The 19,552-nt window shown below is 38.1% G+C and overlaps 1 protein-coding gene across 1 annotated transcript in view; it reads left to right on the top strand.

The window, feature by feature from the left end:
- The window catches only part of LOC137657485 (protein unc-13 homolog 4B-like), a 113,106-nt gene extending 93,817 nt beyond the window's left edge, over positions 1-19,289 (top strand). The window contains exons 11-22 of the mRNA XM_068391824.1: positions 1-111; positions 638-759; positions 958-1,036; positions 1,290-1,509; positions 1,841-2,020; positions 2,715-2,906; positions 14,238-14,435; positions 15,203-15,311; positions 15,704-15,837; positions 16,510-16,709; positions 16,968-17,152; positions 17,819-19,289. The exon at positions 1-111 is cut by the window's left edge and continues 27 nt beyond it. Of these exons, the coding sequence (XP_068247925.1) occupies positions 1-111; positions 638-759; positions 958-1,036; positions 1,290-1,509; positions 1,841-2,020; positions 2,715-2,906; positions 14,238-14,435; positions 15,203-15,311; positions 15,704-15,837; positions 16,510-16,709; positions 16,968-17,152; positions 17,819-17,943 (1,855 nt within the window). The 3' untranslated portion in view covers positions 17,944-19,289. The remainder of the gene's footprint in view (positions 112-637; positions 760-957; positions 1,037-1,289; positions 1,510-1,840; positions 2,021-2,714; positions 2,907-14,237; positions 14,436-15,202; positions 15,312-15,703; positions 15,838-16,509; positions 16,710-16,967; positions 17,153-17,818) is intronic.
- The last annotated feature ends 263 nt before the right edge of the window (positions 19,290-19,552 follow it).

Here is a 19,552-nt window from a genome sequence, read left to right as displayed (position 1 = left end):
TCAGCATTCAGAAAGCAAAAGTGAGCAGCTGCAGTCGACGCTTGTGCTTACTCAGGAAGTTTTTAATGTATTGCAAAACTTGAATGAATTTTACGATGACGTTTTTATGGAGTAAGTTTCTTTTTTCGTCCGTTTTTTTCTTTTTTGGCATCCTCTTTTTCTCTTTCACTTTTTTTTTTTTTTTTTTTCACTTTTTTCACCTTTTCTCTTTTCGCCCTTTTCCTTTTTCACCATTTCTCTTTTACACATTTTTTCTTTTTCATTTTTTTTTTTGCTTTTTCACTTTCTCTTCTTTATTCATCTTTTGTTCGTTTTCACCTTTTTATAAGTTTTACATTTTTTCTTGTTCTGCTACAATCCGTAGAGGAGTTTTCCTTCTTTTTGCTCTCGTTTCATAAAAAGAAAAAAAAATACATTGTGAACAATTTTTACAAAATGTGTGCTAGTTTTTCTTTCCTCGTTTTCTATTTGTGAATCATGTTTGAGGAACTTACATGCCATCAATTGTTTATTATTTCTTTTCATATATGCCAAAGCTTTTGGCCATTTGAGTTTAGTGATTATTTTCTTTATTCATGTTACTTATGCTATATTTTCTCTTTTCCTAATACTGTCATTATTTGTGCTTCTGTTGCAGAGAATTTGACATTTGCTGCTTGAAGGCCTCTTATCCAGTCATTGTGAAAGAAATGCTGGAAACTGTTGAGCCGATAATTACAGAAGTTTGTCAGTCTATACCAAAGTCAGAAGAGGAGATCGGTAAGATTGACTTGAGATATTCATTAACCATTTAGTTTTAATAAAACATATATATCTTGTCGATTATTTATATTACCTTCTTGCTCAACGTCAATTAATTGAGTAATATAAAAATTTCTAGGAGAAATAAAATAACAATCTTTGTTTCTATCTGTTTTTTGTTTCAAGTTATTTCAGTTTTTTCTGTACCTTTTGCAGGTGAGGATGGAATTATGTTCGATTTCCTGATTGGTTCTACTTTAATGAAGATCTATAAAAACATTGCTCGCATTTGGCTGTAAGTAAATCACCATGAACTCCCTCAGTCCCAAGAATAAGTAATAATGAATCTAGTTAATTTGAGAGATCACATAGAAGTGTTTGAGTATTGGTGTCTTCATCATAATATTTCTTTTTTCTAACTTATGCCAAAATAATTTTTTGGACAATATCACTGTTTGACCCTTACTATTTTCGTTATAGAACTACAATAAAATCAGTGTATCATGTCCGTATTCTGACTCAGAAATATTTCCTAATTATATCTGTAGCCTACGATGTCCACACTTATCGTCAGCAATAGTTGAAGATACTGGAATTCAGATGTTCAGTTCGTTCTTCGAAGATGGAATAGAGAACCAACTGTCTCTGACACAAGACCGAGAAGGGAGGTGCATAGAGCAGGCCATTCATAAGGACATTCTAGACCCCGTGAGCCCCAGCGTCCATTTCAGCGAGTCCCTGAAGGAAGTTAAGGCCATTCCGCACAGGGTAAGTTGCTCTTGCTCTATACTTTCCTGGATTTGTGCATTGAAGAAGTAATTTTATTGCCCTTTTATGGGTAACTCTATCCCCGAGAGTGCCAGTTTAAAGATTGCTCTTGAACGAAAAATAAATTCAAGCGTGAATTGCTTCAGAAAAAAATAGTTTTTATTATATATGTTGTATACAACGCAAACGCTCAGGCATACACTATATAGACACATTATATATATATATATATATATATATATATATATATATATATATATATATATATACATATATATATAGACCTCTACAGTATATGTCTCTATCTTTACTCTGTAATTATTTGTTTCAGTTTAAAATCTGGTGGTTCGAAATGGTATGGCCTGATCAGGAAGATCGCGCTGTGTTTCTGTTGAAAATCTTGAGAAGTCTTTTGCTGCTAAGTATTTCCTACTGCCAGGGGCTCTCGAAGAAGATCGACTTCATACTTCAGGAGAGTGGCAGTGAAGCTAAGGAGATTGCCAACGTCAAGGTATAGAGTACACTCTCTCTCTCTCTCTCTCTCTCTCTCTCTCTCTCTCTCTCTCTCTCTCTCTCTCTCTTGTATATATATATATATATATATATATATATATATATATATATATATATATATATATATATGTATATATATATACATATATATATATATATATATATATATATATATATATATATATATATATATATACATATATATATATACACATATATATATATATATATATATATATATATATATATATATATATATATACATACATATATATATATATATATATATATATATATATATATATATATATATATATATATATATATATATATGTATATATATGTATATATATATATATATATATATATATATATATATATATATATATATATATATATATATATATATATAATCTATTCATGTTTATATATATATATATATATATATATATATATATATATATATATATATATATATATATATATGTATATATATGTATGTGTATATGTATATATGCAGTATATCTATCTATCTATCTATCTATCTGTATCTATATATCGCATATTGTGAAATATAGCTCTACGCATAAATTCTCATGCTACAGTATATACATTTCTGTTTTTATAAATACCATCATTACCGTTGCCCTCATTATGTTTCCTACTGTTTCTTTCTCCAAATACTTTGACAGATCTGTGTCGTCATCACCAACATGGTCACCATAATGAATGACATGAAGGACTACCACAACATCCTAGGCTTCAGGTTCCTGCATTCTCAAACAAAAGAGAAATACAAAAAGGAGATTGAAGTTATGGTGAACATGTCGACTCTCAATATCCAGAACATAATGCAAAATTTCACTTGGAAGTTTGTGAACGCGGTGAGTAGGCTTACTCACCTTGCTATTGCAATACCACATCTTTTGTTGTTTCGTACATATAGATCATGATATTCTATATTGTCCAATCTATTTCTTACATCGATATGTATAAGATTCGTTGAGCTGTTTGTATGTGTTAACAATGCTCTTTTAAATTGGAACACTTTCGGTTACTCTCTTCTTCACAAAACAGTTTTGTGACGAAGGGAATACCAATTTTTTACGAGGTACTGTGTGGTCCCCAAGGACCTTCCTGTTAAAATATCTAGGATTCCCTATTCCAGCTCTAATAGGATAGTCCTTGGGGACCAGACAACAACCTAACCCCCAAAAAATATATTTTACCATTCATTATCCTCGTAATTGATACGCCTACTCATGTATTTTATCATGCTGGTATTCATTATCCCAATTGTTTTACTGATTTTTTTTATTTTGACATATATAAAGTTATATCAGTGTATCATTACATATTCACATTTACATATGTAACATATTACTCAACATGACACGAATTGATGTGTTTTCTCTCATGGCTTTTTTTTCGGTTTCTCCTCCGCACACAGTTTTTGATAGTGTCTACCAATACACAGCGTAGGATTTATCTCTTTCATATAATTTTCCTATGTTTATCCACAATTAAATATATTTTATTTCTCTGCACTTTAAGCTTTAACATGCTTTTGAACGTTTACTCTGTAGTTACTTTTATTTACCTCCTTTTTTATTTACTTATTTTTCCAAAAGGACATACTTCCTTCTTCCCATCATGGTCTGTACTTTTAATTCATCTTGATGACAAAGGCTTTGTTAGATTTCTGTAGCATACCTACTTTATGTTATTTTTCTTTTTATTGATGTTACCTTTTAGTATATTCTTTGCATTGAAAAATAATGTATTATCAATTTCCATGACGTCACACGATTCGTTATTTCTCCTACCCATGAAAGATGCACAGCCAATATGAATGAAACTTCCATTTTTGGTTACTAAGTCATGACCTCCCCTTTTGCACTGTGACCATTCTTTGTTATATGACTTAACCCAGAGACACTGGTTATCAATTCACTTGGCATGACATTCCTCGTAACTCTTATCTTTATTATTATGTCTCTCACTGAAGATTACATTTTATCATTTGTTTTAACAATTTTGTTATTTCCATCCACCGGTACCTCTGGAACCCCATGGCAGGAGGGGGTAGGCATCAGTGCATTTCATGCAGTGTACTGAGGACATTACTAAAGGTTTCTGTATTTTTTTCGGTTCTTTGTGGTAGCCTAATGGAAACGTCTCTGCCTAGCGTTCTGCCTGGCTCAGGATCAAGATCCCCTCAAACTCGATAGTTTCTTTAGTGTTTGCCTGGGCCTGCCTGGTCCTAGATTGGGTGGAAAGGGGCGTTGAAGGCTGATCATATGTATATATTATCAGTCTCAAATCAAATTTATTGTCACCGTCCCATGTCTCTGCCATTCATAAGTGGCTTTTAAACCTTCAAGTTGCATTCACGTTATAGCTCTGTGCTGTACCTCCGTTTCCACGTCCATACCTTTATCTTGTCCAACATTTTCTAACTCTGACTTTTTCAGACCAAGCAGTTGCACCTTGGTGCTGAGTGGCCTTCCCAAACCAGTTGGTGTTCCTTTTAGTCCAAATTTCATAAATAAAATCCCGTTAACGCTCCCTAAAATAGCAACTATTTTTATGGTTCTAGGACATTTGCGTACTGGACATTTGCGTCCCGGATAATTTGCGTACCTGTATGTGTGTTTTACTGATTCTGTAAAGTTTTTCATCTTCACCTTTACTCCATACTTTTACAGAGTAATTTTATTTATACCTTTATCCACCTTGAATATGCTTGTTTTAATGGCATCAAATAATTTAGATTCTTACTTCATACTTTACCAATAATTAACGGATTTTGAGCGAAGCGAAAAATCTATTTTTGGGTGAGATGGCCTTGACGTCCAAATGGAAGGTTCCTTTAGTAGCTTCCCAAGGGTATATATGACTACAGTGATATTCCCAGAGAATCAGACCAAAGGTTTCACAGATTTCTAACTTCTGGCACGAGTACCTTTAAGATTACTCTCAAGGGTATCGTATATCATCAGGGGACGTATTCTTGACACGCCACATGGCAATCTGCACCCCGAATAGCCTTTACGCCTCGAGGGGGAATACGTGGCAGAATAGAAGGGTAACCGCAACAAAGATTACCCTGGTTCCCCTACTACAATCGTATCACAACCGCACCAACTCCCTCTGGCGGTCATTCCTTGTAGCGTTGAGCAAGGTGCTACAGATACAGTAGATCAGGGGGGGAACCATGAAGATCTTTTCATAGAAAAGAAGGGTGGGTCCATTAGGACGTCATGGCCATCTCACCCAAAAATAGATTTTTCGCTTCGCTCAAAATCCGTTTTTTGGGCTCAAGCCATGACGTCCTAATGGAAGCATACCAGAGAATTAATGTATCTGTGGATTTTTTGTCAGTGCCTTAACCTTGGGACAACATTTCTATGGCCAAAAGGGCCAATTGAGACAAATGACGTTACCGTTATCTGTCATCATCACTAAGTATAATAATGTTAGTGCTTCCTGGCCCCTGCAGGGAAGAGTCATTTTTAGACATTAGAAAAGGGCCTCAAGGTAGCTTATATTGTATGAACAAACATAAGTATACACTGAGAATACAAACGGTCTCAAGGATTGTATATATTGTGGAACCAATATCAGTGTTCTCATCCGTTGATTGTAAGCATACAATGATATGAGAAATACTTACATGAGTAAGTTAAGGAACTCTGGTATTTTAAACATGCAATTGTTGGGCGAATTAGGATGCAACTGCATTTTAATAGACATGTATTCCTAATAAATGACTACATGCTAAATGAATGTAGCATGATAAGGAAATTATACAAGAGATATACAAAGAAATTAATGTTCCCCTTTTTGAAAGGGGGAAATGATGAGTACCACTCTCAAACTGAAGAAAAGCTCTTTTAACAAGACTTTTCTTTATAATTCTGTACATGAAATAGCCTAACAACACTGTGTACTATGTACACACGGCACTAGTGATATCCGTATAATTTCACACCTGAGATTCTGAACAGATTTAGTGTTACCTTGGCAACATTTATTCAAAGGGAGGTCACACGAAAATTGCTGACCCCTTCTCCTTTTAATTGATAGTCCCAATCAATTTACTGTTCATCGCAGAGCTAGACGACAGGGTCCAAAATAGCACCTGCTGCCACCACATAATGCTTCAATCCATAGATTTGCTTAGTATAGTGTCTGTAAGACGTATTGGACAACCTCCGATCAGTAAGTGAGCGAAGAGGCTGAAGTCCACACACTGAAAGGTTCAGTGAGTACTGTCAGGATCCACTCCGCGAAAAAGGTAGGTGAGCTTCGCCCTCAGTTGTAGGGATAGTTTGATCCAAAGTTTTCTCCTGTAAAGAGCTGTTCTTCCTGAAGTCTGAAGTTCTATGAAGATAGACCTTAGACACTCTAGCAGACCTAGAGAGACATCTTCCTTCAGAGGGCAGATTCTGCAGGAGCCCCACCTCTTAGTGGGTAGGACGTCTTTAATGAGAAAGGTTAGATCAGAAAAGAGATGCAGTTCTCCCACTTAATGTGGCCCTCATCTCCAGATAGGGCCACTATTTCACTAACTCTAGTCCCAGAGGCTATAGTGAACCGAAAAAATAACCTTTTAGGTTGGATGCTTGAGGGAACAATCCTCATTGTTCACAGGTGAGGCATAATGTAGGACCTTGTCCAAAGACCATGAGATGGGCTTTAGTGGCGTTGCAGGCCTAAGCCTGCACATGTTATCGGAAATTTATTAAAGATTTCAATCGTTAGATCCATTTAAAGGGCATATAGAAGAGGTCTAGTCGGGGCTGACTTGCACAGAGATAATGGTCCATGGATCCAAAGATCCCATCAAGTGACCTCTCTCCCAAAGTCGGCTATACCCTTGGTGCTTACTCAAGGGTTTATATGGGGACAAGGCCGAAGAACTAGCGTTCTCATAGTATCCAAGGATACACTGCCTCCTTCTCAAAGGCCATCGTGCTGTTGGCCGCCAGACCTTGAATATAGGGGTGGACAGAGAAGGACAGGCAGAAGATCATGAGATTGCTTTCGGGCCCTTTTGCTTTACAAAACAATTTAGTTTTCCCAAGAAGACTTGTATTGTCTTCTCGTTGACTAGACTTGTATTCTTCTAGGAATCCTATTTGCCTTTAAGATCCCAGTCCTTTTCCTAACCGTTAAGGGCAAGGAATTCATAAAATGAAGGGATCAGGTGTACTGTGATAAATCGAAGGCAGAAAACTTCTGAACCTCCTGGATAATCCTAGGTGCAAAACTAGGACTAGCCTCAGCCTCAGTTCCTTCATTACAGGGAACGGGGTGTTCTTGGGCTTTCTGGGAGCCAACAGAGCCCCTCTTCCCTGGAAGGGTTTCAGCATGTAGAGGGCCTTCCGGAGGAAATTTGATGGGCTGAACAGGAATTCTAAGTCCATCACTTCTATTGTAGTTCTATTGTAGAGACATGATGTCTGTTACCTCCATTAGAGGATCCTCGTATGTGGCTAAATAACGAGATAGTATCTTGATAACGCTCGTGATGAAGAGAACGATCTGCAGCTCGGGGACTTGTCCTCCTCTGGGAGGGAATGGGTCTGCGTCCGTGTACCATTCCAACTCTATTGGGTTGAACCCGAGAAGAGCATCCGCTGTCACCTTGCGGATCATATATAAAAGAGCTGCTGATAGGCGCCATTCCCTTAAGAAAGGGATGGCTAGCATTCCCTAATGAAATGAGACGTCCCTTATCCTCGATAGTTTCGACGCCTTATTATCGCTTCGATGCCCCAGATCAACCTGAGGAGGTCTGATCTGTGTGGAGAGAGTTTATCCACTCATTACAGGGCTAAAATGGCCTACGGGTCCGTGGCCTTTAGTCATTGTAGGGTAAGCGAAGAGGGAATGACCATCATTGGTCCTATTAGATCTCTTTGAGCGTTTGATGCGTATCTTCTCCAGCCTCTTAACGCATCTTACAGTTGTGCACGTAGCACTGGGTCTGTCATCATCGTGAACTGGAGAGAGTTCGAAACTCCTCCCTGTTAGCGTCATAGAATCCTGACTAATTACAATAGTCTCTTGACAGACCTTGCAGTCTCCTTTTACATCCCCAGGGGAAAGGAGCGTTATAGGGTGACTACAGGTTTCAATGATTTTTTAAAAACATTGAAGCCCCTGAGCTGGAGAGAATCGAGACTTCTTGAAGTTATTTGCATCCTCGATGTTCCGGGGCCGGATCATCTCCATGGATGCTCATAGACAGTCGTTTCGGGTGCTGCCCACCCCAGCCTGTCGTCCAGGGCCATTGTTGCCTGAACTCTTTCTAGGCTTGGTTTCGCTTGACTGTGTCTGCTAATTCCGTGAAGATCCTAGGACTGAATCTAGTCCGACGAGAATCTTGTCTAGGATATATGTTATCTTCTGTAATTTGGATCCTAGGTAGGAGGGGAGGGGGTGACTGACTGGAAGTTGCTGATAGACATCTTCCAGGTCTGGCTAGAATATCAACACCCCTTACTGAATAAGGTCCTTATGTTCAGAAGGATTAGCATTCTGAACTTGCTGTTTTATTGGAACTTGTTGAGTGGCGCTAAGATCAGAATGACTCAGAGTTTTCTTGAGTCTTTCATGTGAACACTAAACAGCCTTCCTTGGAAATCGATGGACTCTACTTTCCTCACCGCTAGTATGCTCTAGAGCTCTAAGGTATACTCTTCTAGGGGGATTTGAATATAAGAAGAATTGAGGAAAGGATGGTGGAGGTATGTCCATTTTCATTCTAGTCTCATCTTGGTTAGACCTTGGACCCCAGGGATCGAAGGTCCGGCGATCCAGGAGGAATTTCCCTCCTTCCAGAAGCGTCTGTTTGCTTCATATGATCCGAAGGTGTATATATCTGACCGTCTGTGGAACAACGGTCATTGTAACTGTGGGATGCTGTTTAACATCCTAAGGAGAACTAAGAAACCCCTCCGTTCTCCTTTCAGGCCATACCTGACCGTTTGCCTATATCAGCTTTTCAGTGCTTCGCTGTAATAAAAGATTCCTTTCTATGTATAAAGCTTAGGATAAGTACGCTGGAAAAGAGGAGAGACACATACGTGTAAATCCTTCCAGCCAACTGCTGTGGCCTTCCTAATTATTGATTCTAGGGCATCCCCTTTCAAGAAGGGGCCGATGGAAGATTCTAGTCCATAAGGATAGAGTAGTGTACTACATCCGGGGAATTAATAATGAGAATCAAGAGGCTGATGAAGAATCAGCGTAAGGAAAAGGGGGGGGGGGAAGTGGATCCCCCCAAATCAGGTAGGTCTCAGCAAGGGATTGTGCTTAGAAGCACAACGTACTGGAAAACCATTCTATTGTATGGTTATGTACCAAAGATTTCTGTCTGCGATATGGTCCTATACTGCAGATGTACAGGGTATTGTATACCCCTATACAACTGGCATGTTACCGTCAAGGCTAGTACTTGGGGTAAGTTAACTGGCACAGTACTTCAGTACCGATATGGCTAGCAGGTTTTCGACATATCAGTGACTTGTCGGCTGTCAGCAGGTCGCTGACAGAAGTAACACCATCCTAGCCAGTATTCAATGTGACTGGGTAGTGGTGAAAACTATACGCATAGTCAGCGGATCTCTGAACCAGAGGCGACTCCTCGGGTTGTCGGCAGACCGCCGGTAATCGGCAGCCTGTCGATTGAAGGCATACCAACTCAGCTATTGACTGGATGGTGACCAAGGGCACACACTGCCGACTCTTGGCGGCGGAGTCAGATGTGACAGTGAAACAATGACTGCTGTCGTTGATTTCACTACAAGGTGTGGCTTGATTGTGGAGTCTCTGCCCGGTGTTTGTCAGTCGGGGGTCCGAGTCCCGCTCAAACTCACCAGTGCCGTTAGTGTCTGCAACCTCATCTTGAGAGGCAGGGTTGGGGGGTTGGGGTTTAGACCTTAAAAACCTTTAAAAGGAACACTAAATTCGCAGTTTTCGTAATGAGTAGTGATATTTTCAGTCCAATTCCCGTAGAGTTTTCGCGAGTTCGCAACTGAACTGCATTTATGAGATAACTTCTGAAACCAAACCAACCACAGTTTGACAGCTCTAGACTGCCGTCTTGTAGGTTGGGGATTTGGAAATAATATTGCTTGGGGGGGGTGAACCTGCATATATTATGTCTGTGAAAACACTCACCTTTATAACTGCAGAAGACTGCAATGCATCATCTGGTGTCCCTCCTGTAAGCAAGGGAGAACAGAAATGAGTATTCAATTGATTATCGCACCGATAAACAATTTGCAAAATCGTCTTTTGACCAAAATAGCTTAGGACAGAAAGCTAAAAGAGATAGTGGGAGACACATACCCGTGTATCCCTTGTGAGCCAATGCTGTTACTTCTCCTCAGTATTAAGATAAGGAAATTCCTCCAACCGGGGAATTCCCTGAAGAAAAAGGGGTTCGAACACCTAGGTGTAAGGAAGTGTACAAGCACTGTCCCCCTCTATACTTAATGGTGTGAGGTAAAGAGGATTGATTCACAATCAGAGTATCAAAGGAATGTTATTCTTTCGAAATAGGAGCAGTAACAGCAGAAGTTCGCATCCAAAATATGTTGATTAGAAATTAAAAGACATATATTTATGTATCCCAACCCATCTATTTGCTGTAACCTCCCTTACAATATTAAATCAGGGAGTTTCCTGATCAGGGAAACTCAGGGATAAGGGCTCTCCCCTATAGGGGTTAGAGGTGTCACACCACCAGCCCTTTACGAAATTCAATATTGCAGGGTAAATGGAAACTGATTTCAAATCAGAATATTGATGAAATATTACTCTATCAATATAGAATTGGGTTCAGCAAATATCTGGACAGGGATACCCAAGATATATTGGAAATAACTACTAGTATAATATATACGTTAGTTATCCATCTGCCGTAATTACTATACTGTAAATATACTGACTACCTGTATAGGCCTATACCGTAGTTCAGCCGGCAGAAAATAAAAGTCATATAATTATGCATCCCAACCAATCTATTTGCTGTGACCTCCCTTACAATATTAAATCAGGGAGTTTCCTGATCAGGGAAACTCAGGGATAAGGGCTCTCCCCTATAGGGGTTAGAGGTGTCACACCACCAGCCCTTTACGAAATTCAATATTGCAGGGTAAATGGAAACTGATTTCAAATCAGGATACTGATGAAATATTATTCCATCAATATAGAATGGGGTTCAGTAAATATCTGGGCAAAGATACCCAAGATATATTGGAAATAACTACTAGTATAATATATACGTTAGTTATTCATCTGCCGTATATACTATACTGCAAATATACTGACTACCTGTACAGACATATACTGTAGTTCAGCCGGCATGTTGCCGGATTAGCTAGTTATTTCCGGAGCGTCTAGCAAGCTAGATAAGAGAGAGAGAGAGAGAAAGCATGGGTGAAGGCTATTTATTACTGTATATGTATACAGTAATAAATTACTGCCTTTCTACGAAAAGAAGGTTCACTTCCATTTAGCCACAGTACTATTGCCGGCTTACTACTGTAGGCCAGCCTCCGGCAGCACGAGTACAGTCGGCATGCTACCTACTAAGTCAGTACCTATCTGTGCCGGTCTACTGCCGGCCAGAACAATACGCCGACAACGGAAACTGTGGCTAGCAGTTCAAGGGAGAACTGGAGAACCTTGGTGACACAAGGAACCTCCCATCCACAGCCACCAAGGCCGCTGGAAGCCGGCAGTCACCGACAGTCGTCATGGCCGCCGGCAGTCGGCAGTCGCAGACAGCTGACGGCTGAGGAGGGGGGGTCTGGGTGGCTCCGGCAACCCACCGGCAATGGTAAGGTTGCAGGACTCCAGCACAGGAAAGACAATGGCTCGGCCATCGTAAAAGAACAGAGAGGGGAGGGGAAAGGGTCCTATATGAGGTATAGGAGGGACCGGCAATGTTGCCGGACCTACATGCCTTGAAGAAACTCTGTTTCAGTACCGGCACGACCACAAGCGGCAGGAGAATCATTATTCTCCAGCTTAGGAGGTGCTAATACAGTTAAGGGGACGGCAGATCATGCCATTCCTCTCAACAAGGGAGAAACAGACTTCCAATGCCGGCGCCATCCTAGGCCACAAGAGTATACGACTCTATAGCCTAGGGCCGGCGAGCATAGGACTAGTCTATTAGACCACAGGGAGAAGGTGGCGGTAACATTCGACCACTTCAGGTGTAATCTAGGGAGGGCTAGCCTCCTATGCCGGCAGTTCCGCCGGCAGGGGAATGCAATCACCCCGCCGACCGACTGCCGACAAAGACTATATACTCTGAGGTTCTGATCGAATCCCAAAACTTACCATCTGCCGTTAAGGGATGAGACAGAAAACTCTAGGCTAGTCATGTCTGAATTCGAAATCCAAGGCCGACGCAAAGAGTTGTAGCCTAAGGCTACTCTCAGAGGGAAGAGAGATTACCCATAAATCTCTAGCGAGATTAGTAACGGTTAGTATAATTCCAGGAGATATCAATCGCCAGGAATGATAACCGATACACAAGGGTAACCGGGGAAATGACGAAAGTATATGTTGTCTAGGTTATGTTACCTAGACAAGACGAGATCTCGGTTACCTAAATCACCAAAACTCTGACATATACGATCGTCACGGAAAAGGGAAAATTATGCTTATAAATATCATTACAATATGTAATGCCTAAATAGCTTTCATAATAACAATTAAGCTATTTAAACCGGAATGTCGTTCTGCTAACTAAATAGCACATGTTCAAAGAACGACAGCGCCTATGGCGACACCGGCGATCGGCGAAGATCCACACACAATAAATACACTAAATTCATTGTGAGGCTGGAACTAATTTACATATTGTAAAGAATAAATACTCAACTTTCTGGATGGAGAAAGAAGTCGTAGAAAGCATAAAGATTCCCAGAAATCGATTGAAAATGTCAGATCGACAGGGAACACCACCGTAGCGAGTCGCTACAGATAAAGGAATGACCGCCAGAGGGAGTTGGCGCGGTTGTGATACGATTGTAGTAGGGGAACCAGGGTAATCTTTGTTGCGGTTACCCTTCTATTCTGCCACGTATTCCCCCTCAAGGCGTAAAGGCTATTCGGGGTGCAGATTGCCATGTGGCGCGTCAAGAATACGTCCCCTGATGATATACGATACCCTTGAGAGTAATCTTGAAGGTACTCATGCCAGAAGTTAGAATTCAGTGAAACCTTTGGTTTGATTCTCTGGGAATATCACTGTAGTCATATATACCCTTGGAAAGCTACTAAAGGAACCTTCCATTAGGGCGTCATGGCTTGAGCCCAAAAATACCTTTAGCCATACTGGACACAAAAGGACATATATATAGACATCAATATTTCATTGGTACGTTTTATTATCTTTAAAAACTTTATATTGAAATTTTTTATACATATGTATACAAAATGAATATTCTAAAAGTCTAAAAAGATTAGGTCATATTTTCTAATAATGAATTAGGATAGCTACTTGTAAGCTCATACCTGAAAGGTATGCATGTTATGAGCAACTCCTCGTAAGAAAGACAATTTGTTTTCGGAATTGTACTGATCAGTCAATGACTGAAGGCGAGTACTGACCATTGTATTTCTCTAAAAAATGGGAACTCTTTTTTGGTAATCTACTTTCTTTTTCTCCGCCACAGCTTCTTTCTTTAGGGCGTCAGTAAAACACACATACTTGTACGCAAATATCCGGGACGCATATGTCCAGAGACGCAATTGTCCCTGGACGCAATTGCCCGGGGCACAACTGTCCGGGACGCAAATGTCCAGTACGCAATTGTCCTACCACCTATTTTTATCACCTTCTTATTTCTCTACAAGTTTGTCCCTATTTGCGATCGCTGTAATGGCTCTTCAACACATTCTTCCACATGTATTTATTTCGGTCCAGTACATCTTCCTCGGTCAATCCCAACTCCCTCATATCTCTTCACACTGTCAATTCATCGCAATTTTGGTCAACCTAACCTTTTCCCACTTGATAGTCCCATATCCATCATCTTCCTTATCGGATGGTCTTCCTCTCGTCTCTACATGTCCGCACCATCGCAGTCTACTTCCTCTCACAAATTTAAGAATTAGAACCTACTGATGTTATGTTATAGTCCTTCGAATTAAATGTTGTCATTCATGTTTCTTTTTAGCGAGAAGAATTTTTGGAGAAGACCCTCATGAAACTGTGTCAAGAGGGCGAGAGCTTGGCTTTCCTGACAGAAGTCCTGTATCCAACCATTGATGCCCTCCGTAAATTCTTAGATGTATCGAACGCCAAAATTATCCTGGAAAACCTTTGGATTAAGATTATAGGGATCGTGAGGGGAATTGTTGACAAAGAAAATATTGTAAGTGTTGTTCAAGGTTATTTTTTTAATGAAATAATATAACCGACTCTTACTAGATTTTTATGGCTTTCTCGTATATGCAGTTGTTACAAATTTGGTTACCTTGCCATAAATACTCCTATTTTAATTATCATACATCACATACAATTGCATAAACATCAAGGGGTGATGAGTGAATGTTTAGAAATGATTCTAGATTTTACATAAAAAGTAATTGCATATTTATCAACTAAAGTAGAATTTTTGATATTCGAAGTTTTTACCCCTGGTGTTAACAATCTATGTTGATAGATCTCAGCTACTTTTACAAGAACCTAAATATTAACCTCTACTTATTTGAGACGTAAAGAATAATGGCAAGTTAAGGTGTATTAAATTCTTTTCATAGTAGGTTATGAAATAGTGCATTATCAAATTTTGCTGCTCAAGTTATGTTGTATATTGCTATAGGAACTAAGTTACATAGAGTGAATCTCAAAAACAATTATTATAATTTTGAAAACTTTGTAAGTGCTATGCCAAATTCTTAGCCTTTTAATGAGAAAAATATGGATAGCATTAGGAATATTATTTTCTATATTCATATAAATCTTTCTTCTGGAGGAAGGAAGTTGCATGTTTATGTCCCTTTATTTTTAACAGAGTATTGTTATTTATTAAAAGAGGTTTTAACCCTTTTATTCTGCTTTTAAACCAGTTGAGTTGATAAGAGAAGGTGTGATAAAATATAAAGAATTTAAAATTAATGATGGCTTTCATTTGCATAGATGGAACCAGAATTCTATGGAAACCTGTTAAAAACACTACGAAAGATCTATGTGGACTTGACGCCTGAATCAGATGAAGCCTTAGATGCTGAGTCGGCAGAAACTGATGGTAGGAAAAGTGGAATGAATGTCTGTCTGAAAATGTGTTCTTAGAATCTTAAGGACTTGACAAAATCTGTTACTTGAACAGACTGTAAATACACTAGGATTAACGTAGTACCACTTAGTTTAGTATCTAGAGTACATTTATCAGTGACATGTGTTATCTCTTATTATGTTTAGCAATAACTAATATATCATCATTGATATATTGGTATGCTGATTTTTTCATAATTATTTTTGCAAGTTAGTAAAGAACTATTGACTTGCAATATCCTGCTCACATTTCTAAATGATACAATTACGGGGCGCCAATTGAAATGTCTATTTCTAACTTCCACAATTCATATTTCAACCAGCAGCTCTGCTCTCTAGTAATGTGGAGCTTACTTTTCCTTTCAGACTACAAGGCGCTGGTGGAAGACCTGTCACTCATGGAAAAGAGCTCGTCATCCTTAATAAGCTTGTACTACAAAAAACAGTTCGAAGAGCAAACTGATGGAACAGATTTGTCAACAGCTTCTCTTGTTATAAGGGTAAGAATAAAGTGGAATTAATCATTTTATTGTCGGAATCAGGGAGCTTTTGACACTGAGAATGGATTTAAATTCTGGTAGCTGTATAGTTGAAAGGAGTAAAAGACGCTACTAAACTATAAAAAGGGAGATTTATCCCTACTAAATGTCTAGAAGTGTTGGATGACTCAGGCATAAATTGCTGAGGACTATGAAGAGTGAAGTAGGGAATGATGAATGGAGAGGTATTGATCTAAAATCTCTAGATAGAGACGACTGGTGAAATTTAACGAGTCCCATTTTGTTCCAATAGGCGTAGGAAAATATAATGATAATGATGATGATGATGATATATCTATAAAGAATAATACTAAAACTTCAGAGACACCCCAAGAAACTCCATAGAAGATATGAAAAAGAATAGTAACCTCGTTTTCACTACTACTAGAGAAGCCTTACATAAGTATAATTTTTCTTAATAGACATGGTACCGATTTCCAAAATGTTACTATGGAATATCCATAGGCATATGTCAGGCAACCCAATCTGTCCTCATTGTCTCCCAAATCCTAACAGTAACGATCGTCAGGCCTACAGAACTAAATCCCATATGCATTATGCAATAAGACAATGTACTTTTTACTTTCATACTATAAGACAATGTACTCAAGACAATGTACTTTTTCCTTTCAGACTTGGTTTGAAGAGGATAATAAACTCAGTGTTGATGTCATAATGGCCAAGGACATTGTAGTTCCCCCAGAAGAAGCACATAAAGCTCCTCTCGAATATTACGTTAAAGTCGAGGTCGTTTCCTCCGAATATCAATGTTCGAGCGAGAAGACTCCAGTGATAAAGGAGGATCCTGCAACATTTGATAAGTTATTTGAATTGTAAGCTGCATTTGTTGTTTGTTTTATGGATGGTTCTATAATTATGATGTATGAGAATGATATGCACCCATGCACGGTAATTAGCTTTGAATATTTTCTGCGATCAACATAGCGTTGGTTAATAAAACAGCTTTCATAGTTATGAAATCATTATGGATTTGTGAGATTGTTCTCTGAAAGGTTTTTGAATATAAGAATGCTTTAAATGCAATAGGAATTCCCAAGAAAAACTAAAAAGAATTTCAATTTTCATTTCAGCGACTTGGACCAAAACTGTGACAGCGAACATGAAGGAACCCTGATTCTGACTCTAAAGGATCGCAACCTCACCCGATCGGATACTCGTCTTGGGGAATCTGTCATCCCCTTCTCCAGCATTCCCCAGAGGCAATGCTATGCCCGCAACAGGTACCTGAAAATGTTCCTCCCCACCGTCAACGAAGGTAACCATGATTTCTCATTGTTTTTATTATTATATATTTTATTATCACTACCTAAGCTACAACCCAAGTTAGAAAAGCAGGATGCTATAAGCCAAAGGGCAGTCTAGTTAAGAAGAGGAAATATGTAAACAGATAAATTAGTTGACCTGAGTGTTCCCTCTACACTTTAAATAATAAAAAAATCTAAAGATAAGGTCAGGAATTGAATAATGTCAAAAATAAAACTTTCTTTGCTGTAATAAAAATTGATACCTTCTTTAAGGAATGAATGCGTGTTAAACCAAGATTGTGAGATTTAGTGATAAAGAACATAATTGTTTAAAAAATATTCATGCAAAAATACACCCTAGAATACGACGTATCATGATTTTTCATTAATATTTGTTGGAATAGCTGGATGCTGTAAGGCCAAGAGCTCCAACAGGGGAAATTAGCTCAGTTAGGAAAGTGAATAAGGAAATAATAGACTACACGAGAAGCAATGAATAATGAATATAAAATATCTCAAGAAGGGTAACAGCGTTAAAATAGATCAGTTATATATAAATCATGAAGAGATACTCATGCGAGCCTGTTCAGCATAAAAATTAGCTCTATGTGTGAACTATTTATATTTAGAAATCTTTATGAAATCGATATCATCAATTATGGTGTTTTTATTTTCAGGACAACAAAAGATATTAGAAACTTTGAATAGAAGAGATGCGGATAAGACTGCCAGCGCTTTCCTGAAGAAGCTAAGAAAACGTCACCCGGAAATTGCAGATGTCATGAAAAATTTGAAACAGTAATTCCGAAGACTGGATCTATGAATTTGAGCCCTAAGACCTGGAGGGCCATTCAGTCTCCAGGTTTATACATGGTTAAAATCTTACAGTTGTATCATGAAAGAAAAGTTAGGAGGCTGGACAGAAATGTGTTCGAAAGGAAGTAGAAAGGGAGGTAAAATTGAAATGTAAGAGGGGATGGTGCAAAGATCCCTATGTAATGCCTACAGTTCCGTGCTTAGGGTGTATTGACGGAACCATCTCCTGCGAAGAACAATTCGGGGAAATATCTCGCAACTCTACTTCTCGGAAAAATATTTACTATCTTTAGAAGTTCACAGGAGAGATTTACTATCTTTAGAGGTTCATAGGAGAGAGAGTTACTATCCTTAGAGGTTCATAGGAGAGAATTACTATCTTTAGAGGTTCATAGGAGAGATTTACTATCTTTAGAGGTTCATAGGAGAGAGTTACTATCTTTAGAGGTTCACAGGAGAGAGTTATTATCTTTAGAGGTTCACAGGAGAGAGTTACTATCTTTAGAGGTTCATAGGAGAGAATTACTATCTTTAGAGGTTCATAGGAGAGAGTTAATATCTTTAGAGGTTCATAGGAGAGAATTACTATCTTTAGAGGTTCATAGGAGAGATTTACTATCTTTAGAGGTTCATAGGAGAGAATTACTATTTTTAGAGGTTCACAGGAGAGAGTTACTATCTTTAGAGGTTCACAGGAGAGAGTTACTGTCTTTAGAGGTTCATAGGAGAGAATTACTATCTTTAGAGGTTCATAAGAGAGAGTTAATATCTTTAGAGGTTCATAGGAGATAATTACTATTTTTAGAGGCTCATAGGAGAGAGTTACTATCTTTAGAGATTCATAGAAGAGGGTTACTATCTTTAGAGGTTGATACGAGAGAGTTACTATCTTTAGAATTTCATAGGAGAGATTTATCCTAATAGGAAATACTTCAGGAAGTTAATTTACCAATAAAACTAACTCAACCCATTTATGCAACGCAAATTTGTTAATACCTCTGAAATATTCTATTTTGGTGTTTATTTAAAGAATACTTCCTTCGCCTGATATTACTGGTAACAGTCATTTCGGCAGATAGGACTACTTACAGAAAAACTGTATTACGTGTATCTGTATGGTCACAAATGGCAACCTACTTCTGATAGACGTAGTCTGTCTATTAGCATATAATTATTATTTGTGAAATGGCTGTCGAATAGCTTACATGTTCCTTTTTCTGTGATAAAAGTCTTTAAGTTTAGTGTAAAAAATATTTATTGTAAATATTTCAAAGGTGTCAGAATACCTGCTTTTCTTCTGCTTTGTATAAAACGGCCTGATTTGTCTTTTGTAATTTACTATGCAAAATGAAAGTACAAATATAGTTTTACCAATGAAAGAAACGTCATTGTTATTTCAATTGTTTTCCTATATGAATATCCTGTGCTTACAAACATGTTCTCATCATATCTATATATAAATCTGTATATATATATATATATATATATATATATATATATATATATATATATATATATATATATATATATATATATATATATATATATATATATATATATATATATACACACACACACATATATATATATATATA

The sequence above is a fragment of the Palaemon carinicauda genome, chromosome 18 (assembly GCF_036898095.1).
Source record: "Palaemon carinicauda isolate YSFRI2023 chromosome 18, ASM3689809v2, whole genome shotgun sequence".
In the NCBI taxonomy this organism is placed as follows: Eukaryota; Metazoa; Arthropoda; class Malacostraca; order Decapoda; family Palaemonidae; genus Palaemon; species Palaemon carinicauda.
The sequence above is the reverse complement of the archived record's forward strand: the minus strand, read 5'-3'. Positions and strand labels throughout refer to the sequence as shown.